At 37.9% G+C, this 10097-nt stretch overlaps 2 protein-coding genes across 4 annotated transcripts; one reads left to right on the plus strand and one right to left on the minus strand.

Moving 5' to 3' along the window:
- Nucleotides 1-1304: 1304 nt before the first annotated feature.
- Nucleotides 1305-6243, minus strand: LOC119548414 (facilitated trehalose transporter Tret1). 3 transcript variants are annotated; one of them, XM_037855653.1, is made up of 7 exons: nt 5929-6243; nt 5695-5859; nt 4323-4555; nt 3327-4001; nt 2307-2510; nt 1701-1766; nt 1305-1641 (listed from the first exon to the last, which is right to left on the minus strand). In XM_037855653.1, exons 1-7 carry the CDS (start codon nt 6086-6088, stop codon nt 1420-1422), a joined length of 1725 nt encoding a protein of 574 aa, XP_037711581.1. In that variant the 5' UTR covers nt 6089-6243; the 3' UTR covers nt 1305-1419. The 3 variants fall into 3 exon arrangements, with proteins under 3 accessions (XP_037711581.1, XP_037711584.1, XP_037711583.1); XM_037855656.1 differs by having other exon boundaries at nt 5695-5837; nt 5929-6061; XM_037855655.1 differs by having other exon boundaries at nt 5695-5852; nt 5929-6059.
- Nucleotides 6244-7159: 916 nt separating this feature from the next.
- LOC119547431 (fidgetin-like protein 1) lies at nt 7160-10097 on the plus strand. Its single transcript, XM_037854291.1, has 7 exons — nt 7160-7383; nt 7449-7884; nt 8215-8357; nt 8429-8526; nt 8590-8879; nt 8986-9405; nt 9540-10097. The coding sequence occupies exons 1-7, from the start codon at nt 7256-7258 to the stop codon at nt 9657-9659; spliced, it is 1635 nt and encodes a 544-aa protein (XP_037710219.1). The 5' UTR covers nt 7160-7255; the 3' UTR covers nt 9660-10097.

Consider the following 10097-nt stretch of genomic DNA (forward strand, 5'->3'; position numbering starts at 1 on the left):
GCGTGAAAATAATTAAATATATATAATGAAAGCATAGCCCAAAAAATGGATCCAATCTAAAATTATAATAATAATAATAACAGCTATCGTTCATCTTTTAAAAAACAAAAACAGGAGTGACTTTTAGCTGACTTACCTTGGTCAATACTTGTATTTGACTTAAAAATAACGCGTGAAAATAATTAAATATATATAATGAAAGCATAGCCCAAAAAATGGATCCAATCTAAAATTATAAGAATAATAATAACAGCTATCGTTCATCTTTTAAAAAACAAAAACAGGAGTGACTTTTAGCTGACTTACCTTGGTCAATACTTGTATTTGACTTAAAAATACTGCCTACTCATCTATGTTTATTATGATAGAATCCCCAGTTTCTTAACCGAATTAAAATTCATCTGATTAGATTGCATAAAAAATAAAAAATCTAAAGTGGTAATGTCAGATAGGCATTCATTCCGAATAACTAGATAGACATTTCCTGTCTGCAAGTTTAAGATGAATGTTGAGAAATTAACACATGTACCAAGTGGCTGGTACAATATCATTCCAGACTTCTGTACATTACCGCAAGTAAAAACCCACTAACCGTAAGTTTTATCACAAATTATTATATAGTTTTACGACGAAAGGTTCTTTGCAGACCGTAAACCAGATAAGAACCGTAACCAAATAACAAGATTCGGGGTAAAAGATAAAGCTGGGACTCCAGAACTCAAGGTGACGAGCGGGACATGTTGCTCTATTGGATTCCATTCCGATTCTTGCGGTTGCCATCCGTATGAGTAATCGGTAGTCAAGTACCAAGTTACCTGTCCGTATTTTATTGCATACTTTTGTGAGTTTATTGGGGTGAACTATAAGTAGACTCCTCAACAATATCGAGTAATATCCTTTAATTTCATTTTACATTATAATAATATTTTACCACGTATTATTCTTTTTTTTTAAATTTATTAAAATTGATTTTAAAATCTCTATTTAATTTCATACTTTTCTTAGCTCTCTAGGGCATATTTAAACAACATTTGTTATCGTAGGAAAAGCTAAACCGAAAACATCCTTGAAATATAGTTCATTTCACATTATAATAATATTTAACAGTGTATTATTATTTTTTAAGGTTTTTTCATAATTCTTTTCTAAGCGCTCCATTGCAAATTAAAACTAAATTCGTTATAATAGCGTAGGTAAAGCTAAAGGGAGTTGTTACTAGCATCTAGCATCGTTAAAACACCGTTCATTTCACATAATAATAATGTTTTCCCATGCCTTATTATTTTCTGTATCTTTTGTTTTTAGTTGTTGTATCATCTGTATTTTATTTCATACTTTTCTAAGCGCTCTGGGGCAAGTTAAAACTAAATTCGTTATAATATCGTAGGTAAAGCTAAAGGGAGTTGGAACTCGAGCATCTCAGATGTGGGTGGAAATGTGTCCGTTGGTCGCCGCGGATCCCTTGGCCACTCCGCCATCGTCCACGTAGCCCAGCTCACGTTGAACCGCCGAGGGGCGACGATTGCGGGTTTCCGGCAAGATTGGCAGCGAAATCAGACCCACAAATATGGAGGCTCCGGCAAATACCCACAAGTATAGGACCAGACCCGGGGCAACTGTGGCCTTGACTGCATTAAATGCCTGCAAGGAATCCCTTTGATTAATTCATTGTGCACGTGTTTTTTCTTAATTACACCCACCTCAATCATTCCGAAGAGCAGCAGCCAGGAAACAGCAGACGCCAGTGAGTACAGCAAATCATGGAGCTGGAAAGGATTACAGCTCAATGAATGTAAAGGTTAATTAATTATCTACCGATGAAACATTCGAGGTAAGTCCATTAATTGCATGTTCAATTTAAATGTTTCCATTGTGGTTCTTATTTATTTTAAATATGGCTATCCTTAATTTAACAATTTTAGGATTTTAAACTTTGACTTGGTATGCTATATATTAAAATCAATTAATTTTAATATAATCAATTAATTTTAATATAAAACACAAAATTCTGAATTCAAAATGTTTGTCTGTTTTATTTATTTTCCAGTATATGCAAGTGTTTAATTCATTTTAACACCCAGCTTTTGGCTTTCTCCAATGTCATTAAGTTCACTGCACATTCGTGCAGTTGGAAATACCTCTGCATAAATCTGGTTTATGTATCTGAGAAAAGTACTTTGATTTTAAATCATTCCACTGAACTGATGAATCAAAGTAAGCCAAGTGCTTTTTAATAAAAATCCCAATTTCAATCATACCCCGAAAAGTAAATATCGTAATGGGTTTTTCTGAAAAAATCCACTCACCTTAGTGGGCAGGACCTCGCTGCTCACGACCGCAGCCAGGGGATAAAGACCGAAGCTGACAAAGGCGAGCTGGATGGCCAGCAGGATGATGGGCAAGTACCGATTCGCCCAGTTCCCCAGAAGCCAAAGATCTCCGTAACCCTTGAACAATGCCAGCGCAATGACTGCAGCCGCAGCAAAAAGCGACGATAAGCAGAGAAGGAGCTGCAGGACGAGAGTAAATTATTAAAAATTACACTTCATTATTTATAGAAACATTTTATAAGATTTACTTATTCTTTAATTGAAGATGTGTAGGAGGATTAAATGCAGTTAGTCAGCGAAAATTTAACTGATAAACGGGGGCTGTCATGTTTTTTGTTTTATACATAAACATTTTGGGATACGTGTTCTTATTGTGTTAAGGATAACTAAGCAGACCTTAAGACTATCCGACCATTGTTCAATGAACATATATATATCATATATTAAAAGTATTTTTAAATAAAAAGTATATCTTAATGTATTTAGATGTTATGGGTATAATGAATTGTATAACCTTTCAGTCTGTACCTAATATTTTAGAAAAACATGGTTTTATAATTGGAATGGCATGTTAAACAGCATCTTAAGAAATTTTTTTTAATGGATGGTCACAATAATAATAGAAAATTTCTTTCAAAATAATATAACTGCTTGAATTCTCCGAAAAATGTGTACTTTTTAAAAAATCATATGTTACTTGGGTGTTATAAATATAACACATCAGTCTTCCACTATTTTGCATTAGCAAAACCTCCCTCTTTAATGTTTTAAGGAATTACACTATTATTGTTTGGGAATAGTACTTTAAATTGCACTTTAAGTTATTTATCAATTGAAGCTAAAAATTATGACCTTAAATTTTTTTAAATACTAAAACTGCTTTTATTTTACAAATGTTAAAAATATAATATTACTGCATCACTTTTTCTACGAATAAGTATGATCTAAAATCTAAGACATGTTTTTTTTAGCGCATTTAATGGTTAAAACACTTACCTTTCTTGGCAGGTGCGGCCCAACGAGGCGGGCGAGGAGCGCTCCGAAGCACTGGGCGCTGGCCAGGATCACGTAGTTGATTTCCGTGGAGTAGCCAGTGCGTCCGAGGAAGTCGGCGGCGTAGTTCAGCTCCACAAAAACTCCACTCAACTTGGCGCAGACGGTGAGCAAAAAGCTGACGAACGTCAGCCGGATTATGTATCCATGGGACATGGGCGTGGTGCCCACATTCTTTTCTTTGCTCCTCAGCTCGGCCTGGAACTCGGCCAACTCACTCAGATATTCCGGCTTCTCACGGTCGTCGATGTCCCGGATGCCACGATACCAACGCAGGGATTTTTCCAGGCAGGCAACATTATTCTTTCGCAGATAATAGTGCGGACTTTCCTGGACGAAGGGGAACGTCATGGTGAACACAAAGGACACCGCACAGCCGACGATGTTGACCAGATCGTATGGCAAGTAGAAGCCCAGGATAAGACCCATCAGAATGCCCAGCGTTCGCCACAATTCAATGGTGAACGTTAGCCGAGCGGCTTTTTCCCGGGTCTCGGCAATCTCATTAATAAAAATCGGCAGGACCACAAAGGCGGCCCCGGATGCCACGCCCGCAAAAAGGCGGGAGGCGTAAATGTGAACTATATCGTAGCCAAAATGGATGCAGGCCCAGGCACTCTGGAATTCAATAAAAATATTTATCACACTTTTTCCATGTTATTTTCTACCTTCAATACCTATAATAAACACCCGGAAGATACAATTGAAATTATTTCTAAGGACCTAATTTTTTCTCTCTTTTCACTTTTAAAAGGTTTTTCCAACAGGACTGCAACTTGATAGCTCGAAGGAAAAACTTCCAAAGAAAAACGTTCTTTGTCTGCTACTTTTCTGCGAACTCTCTATTGATATTGACATACTGTTGACTATATTTCGCATTTTTTGCCAATACAAGCATGAATTTTCTTGCGAATATTAAACAGCAAAAGAAGAACTTACAATTTGCAGCAGTCCAGAGCAGAGCAGCACGGACTTGGGGCCAATTTTCAGGGCCAGGACTCCGGAGACCAAGGCTCCCACGGCTGCACTGAGGAAGAGATATCCGGTCAGCCAGGCAGTTCCCGCCGGATCGGTTGCCTCGTTTAATGGAGTCCTCTCCTCCGACTCATAAAGGCTCATGTGCGCCGGAGTGATGCCAAACATAAGACCGAAGTTGAAACAGAGAATATTACCTGCGAAGGAATAAATTGGTGAAATATATATCTTTACGATTTAAATATTATTTCATATTTTAAATTTTTCATATCACTGTGGACGGCAGTCCACGTAGTGACGAAGCGCACCAGGAGGGTGTGCGAAGGCGACTACTATATATACACGAAGAAATGAAAATCTACTGTAATCGTCCGATTGTTTAGAGTGATACATCAATCGAAAGGTATTGCACTACTAAAAGAATTGCATACCAAGAACAAAAATGTATTATACGATCTATTAAATAAATTTCTTAATTTTTTTACATTCTGCACGCTGCTATTCAATATGCTTGGGATTAGCTGAACTATTTTAATAAAGCGTGCCGAAGGTAAAAGAATTAAGAAATTGTATTTATTTCGTAGATCATATAATACATTTTCGTCACAAAAGTTTATCGTCACTAGACTTTTACCTCGTTTAGAGGTATTTTTGCTTGATTTTAAATAAAATATAATATAATATTACAAATAGCTTAATATATACATACATGTGTTAAATGTTTTACTAAGAAATACAAAAATAAAAATTTCATTTCAAACATACATGCTTTTTTCCAAAATTTATAAAACAGACACTTTTACTCGAATATTATTTAACTTTTTCAAACTGATTGAAGGCAGTTTTTGCAATTATTATTTTAAGCGAAGCGAATATTTCAAAAGAGTTGAATTCGTCTAAAATTTATTTCACAGATATTTTATTGATTTGAATATAATTTCACAATTTATAATTGTTGAAAAGTTTACTTCCGAAACATATTGTAAGTAATTTATAAGTCGAAAATTTATTTTAAAATTAGTTTTGATTGATTTGAATATTGTTTCTCCTTTTTAAGTGATTGATCATAATTTTAATAATTATATTTTTAGTGACTTTGTAAGTAAGCTTTACCACTTAGTTGATGATTTCATAGTAGGTTTATTAGTAAATTAGCTTTACCACTTAAATGATGATTTCTTAGTAGGATTATTAGCTGTAACATTTAAATCCGTTTAATGTTGTAACCATTAAGTTGATTATTATTTCATAGCAGGTTTATTAGCCACATTAAACATCCAATTAATGTTGTAACAATTTGTGTTAAACTCCGATTATAATGCACAGAAATGCTTACCTAATGCAGTGGCAATACTCTGGATGGCCGGGCCACCCACTCGTTGCGGCAGGCACATCCTGATGGGATTCAACGAAAATTGCACCTTAATCCAAAATCCCTGGGTGCGTGCTGACCCAAAACGAAGAGCCAGGGGAAAGCACCTGCAATTCACTGAACTGAATGCTGAACTGAGAATCATTAAGTGGATGCTGCGGGGTATTTATGGCCATGGGAACGGCGGCGATATCTTACCCCGTCCCGAGATAAGAACCCCAGTATGCGCCACCACTTGAACTCCAATCCGCGGGGCCACAAACGACCGGAGACTGTGTCCGGACGTGTTTTCGTATAGTTGGCAGTTGAGATGGCGCGATGAGCAATATGCAGGTATATATTTGCCCAACGTGAGCATACAGACCGATTTGGCGATAAGATCTGGGGACGTCTGCCTTGGCTACTAGTTGTGTTTATGGTGGAATCTAAGGGTGCCTCACAGTCCGAGCGAATGAAACGCTTTTTAATTAAATCGAAACGAACCAATTAAGAGCAATTGGCCATTAATTGAGTGAAAATAGTGCATAAAAAAACTCAAGAGCTAAAGAGCCATTAAGGCAAATTAAAAATAAAATTTAAGGACAATATAAATGCACTTTCTTAAATATATTTAATTGGTACAATACAAAAAACTAGTTGGGTATAATACATTTAAACTCGATAACAGGCGGCCTATCGATAGCAATAGCAGAGATCTTCTGCAACTAAGGTGTCTGCTATAAAACCCCAGAGATGACACTCTCTGATGAATATCTCCTATCGTATATGCTTAAATAACTTTTAAACCACTCATGGTTAAAATCGTTTCCCAACATAAGTTTAAAACTATTTTTAAAAAATAACTGATATACATTTAACCTGGTTTTTTCTACCTTGTAGCTTACAAAATACCAATAAAGCTGTAAGCATGCCATTAACACACATAATTATAAGGAATAAATCGAAAACACCATGCTAATTACAAAGTACCAAACTTAATCAACTTAAAGCTGTCATTAACACACGTTATAGACCAAGTGCATAAATGGTATGAATCAAATTATCAAGCATGCAAACACCAAACTAATTACACATATTGGCTTAATCATTGCCAAGGGTCTCGCAAACGAGATGGTACTTAACTTGATTACGCCGGGAATGCATTGACAACTGATAAAGTTAAGAGTTAATCCTTTGGCGGTGTTGGTTTGGCCCATAACTGGCACAAAATATATAGTATACAGTTGTTTTTCTTAAAACATAGACTTTCTCCATTTTCGGAGGAATTACTTCGGCATGGACAGTTCTCAAAATAAATATATGTCTATAGAATCCTTTTTAAAATACCTAGCTAGCACCATAGTGTAAACGAGGCCTAGGAGCCTAGCGATAAGAATCGATAAGAAACGATCTCAAATACATACAAGAACTGACTGCTGGAAAACTTTGCCGTACAACAGCTGAGTTTTTGCCGCCTGTTTTTGTTTTCATTTAATTAATTTTTATAGGAATTAATAGTATTTTAACTTGTTATATTTAAACCAAAATGACCGACCATCCGTGGATTAAACAATTTGCTGCCTGTGAGGCCACATTCCAATCCACAGAAGCCTCGAATGCCCAAAAACAGAATGCCTGGCGAAGGCAACTACTTTTGCTATGCCAACAAACCAGGTAATTACAATTATTAAAAATAGTACACATATACTTAAATATATTAACGAAAATCCTGACTGCAGAGACTCCATCCGCTTTGATGTAACAAAAGAACATCAGGAAAAGCTGGAAAAACTCGAAAGTACCGAGCAGACAATGGTGGAGCGCTTAAATCAATGCCAGGAAACAATAAAGAAAAGCCGCAGGACGAAATCAGAGATAAAAAAACGAGCAGATTATGTGTTCGAAATGCCCCGGGATGTGGATTTTGATCCGGAATGCAGGACCTCGTACGAGAGTTGTGGAAAATCGGAGATGACTTTGAGGGCTTTACAAGCCGCTTCCTCGAAAACCACAACCCATGTTAAACCCAATCAAACAATGCATTTTCCCACTGCCTCTGGGAAAGATTCGGATAAGGGTATCAAAAAGGGACACCAGATTCCACCGCAGGATGCATCCCAAAATGGCTTTGGCTTTCGCACTGCCCGGGAGCAACTAGTACTGGACGAACTGAAGGTGGGTTCTATCCAAAGGAAATACCAATCTGTGTAATTTTCCAGGCAAACAGAGATTTCTAAGGAGCTAAGGAACTTGAAACAGTTTGCCCTAAGCTCTAGGAATTTTCTGGGATGCCTGAGTTTGACTTGCACTTAGAGTCGATTTTCTGAGAATCCAAATTTGAGTTGCATTTTGGAATTGATTTTCTGAGAAATGTCTAAATAATTGGCTTTCGTATGTTTCCAAGTGAAACTCTGTATTATTGAGCTAATTAATTCTATGAGCACCACATCTCTTCACTGTGCATATGTATGTACAAATGTTACCGTCTTTATTCTAAATTCTTAGAAAAACAAGCAACATGCTGCTAGTGAATCGACTGCATCCCCAACCGACATGATGAACTTTAGGAAGAAAACGCTGGGTGGAAAACGCACTGTTAGCTCGAAGTTTGTATCGCCCATGGGAAGCAATGAGAACTCCACAAGCTCGTGAGTATAAGTCTTATATTTCCTAAATTTGCAATTCATTTTTAATTTATATCGAATCCCCACGAGTGCAGCAACGGCTGCAGCAACCTACCCCCCAACCTGGCCCATTTGGATCCCAAGATGGTGGAGCAAATTCTCGGAGAAAGCATGCACGATTTCAAACACGTCGGTGAGTTATTTCATACATGCATTCGAAACCGTCAAGGACATAATATGTATGTTGCGCTTTCAGCATGGGAAGATATTGCGGGTCTGGAATCCGCCAAGTCCACATTCCTAGAAGCCATTATAATGCCGCTCCGTCGGCCAGATTTGTTCACTGGTGTGCGGTCTCCGCCTAGGGGGGTTCTCCTATTCGGCCCACCTGGCACTGGGAAAACACTCATCGCCAGAAGCATTGCATCCCAGGCCAAGGCCAAGTTCTTCAGCATCAATCCATCCTCCCTAACCTCCAAGTGGGTCGGCGAAGCCGAGAAGCTGGTTAAAACTTTGTTCGCCGTGGCCGCTGCACATCAGCCAGCTGTACGTGAATCAGGCCAAGACATTTTTAGACTGCAGCTACTTAAATAACAACCTTCAATACAATCTATTATTACCTGCTAGTTAATGCACTGCCCATTCATTTCAGATCATCTTTATAGACGAAGTCGATTCCCTGCTGTCAAAGCGTTCGGGGAACGAGAACGAGAGTACCCTGCGGCTGAAGAACGAGTTTCTCATCCACCTGGATGGCGCAGCCAGTAATGAGGAGGTTAGGCTGCTGGTAATTGGAGCCACCAACCGGCCGCAGGAGTTAGACGAGGCGGTGCGTCGGCGATTTGTGCGCCGCTTGTATGTGCCGCTGCCCACGAAGGAGGCGCGCCAGAAAATCATAGAAAAGATTCTGCGGCAGGTGAAGCACAGCCTGGATGGTACGGAAATTAATGAGCTGGCCGAGCTCACCGATGGCTATTCTGGAGCGGATGTGGACTCGCTGTGCCGCTACGCTTCTATGGCTCCTCTTCGCCTGCTGACACCCGACCAAATGGAGGTCATCGAAACGCATCAGGTATGGTTATTTATCCTCAGAGGACTAACCATTACTGAGTTCTAGGGTTGCAAGGGAAAGTTCTTTAATTACTCTGAAAAATGATTTATTTCAGACAGCGAATTCTCATAAAATATCCTCATGTTTCCTTTCAGTTGCCCGCCGTTACCATAATTGATTTTAAGCAGGCTTTAAGGGATATTTCGAAAAGCGTTTCTGCCGATGACTGCAAGCAATTTGAGGCCTGGAATGACGTTTATGGCGTCCGACATTAAAAGCATACAGGAATTTTATAACTTCATTTTTATTAATACTTTGAAGTAACGCATGAACGCTAAATGAAGTCTAACAATTAGATATGAAATAAAATTAATTTTTATATATACATATGTCGAAAACTCACAGCACATCAAAACTACGTTCGTATACAACAGACTGCGAAGTCCATTTTAATAACCTTAATTACCTTACAACAAACTATATATCAAGCGAAAAACTAATGGATGTAGATATCCTAAAGTTTAGATCTTACTCACTACTAACTAAAGTTGTACTTAATTGAAAACTTTGTTCCGGCACATTTTGAACTCTGCATTGTGCACACACAGACGGCGATATTTGTACAGCATGAATAGTTGAATACCATAGTAGTCTTGTAACAATTATCGAATTTAAACCTTAATTAAAGACAGTATTACACTTTTAACCATTAA

Source organism: Drosophila subpulchrella, chromosome 2L, assembly GCF_014743375.2.
Source record: "Drosophila subpulchrella strain 33 F10 #4 breed RU33 chromosome 2L, RU_Dsub_v1.1 Primary Assembly, whole genome shotgun sequence".
Classification (NCBI taxonomy): domain Eukaryota; kingdom Metazoa; phylum Arthropoda; class Insecta; order Diptera; family Drosophilidae; genus Drosophila; species Drosophila subpulchrella.

Excerpts from the sequence above, each read along its gene's own strand:
- LOC119548414 (XM_037855653.1), bottom strand. The coding sequence starts at position 6,088 with ATGCTCACGTTGGGCAAATATATACCTGCATATTGCTCATCGCGCCAT. Across the intron at positions 1,767-2,306 it reads GCGAGGTCCTGCCCACTAAG|CTCCATGATTTGCTGTACTC; the intron begins GTGAGTGGATTT and ends AATCCTTTCCAG. Across the intron at positions 1,642-1,700 it reads TGCTCTTCGGAATGATTGAG|GCATTTAATGCAGTCAAGGC; the intron begins GTGGGTGTAATT and ends GATTCCTTGCAG.
- LOC119547431 (XM_037854291.1), top strand. The coding sequence starts at position 7,256 with ATGACCGACCATCCGTGGATTAAACAATTTGCTGCCTGTGAGGCCACA. Across the intron at positions 7,384-7,448 it reads TTGCTATGCCAACAAACCAG|AGACTCCATCCGCTTTGATG; the intron begins GTAATTACAATT and ends TCCTGACTGCAG. Across the intron at positions 8,358-8,428 it reads AATGAGAACTCCACAAGCTC|CAACGGCTGCAGCAACCTAC; the intron begins GTGAGTATAAGT and ends CCACGAGTGCAG.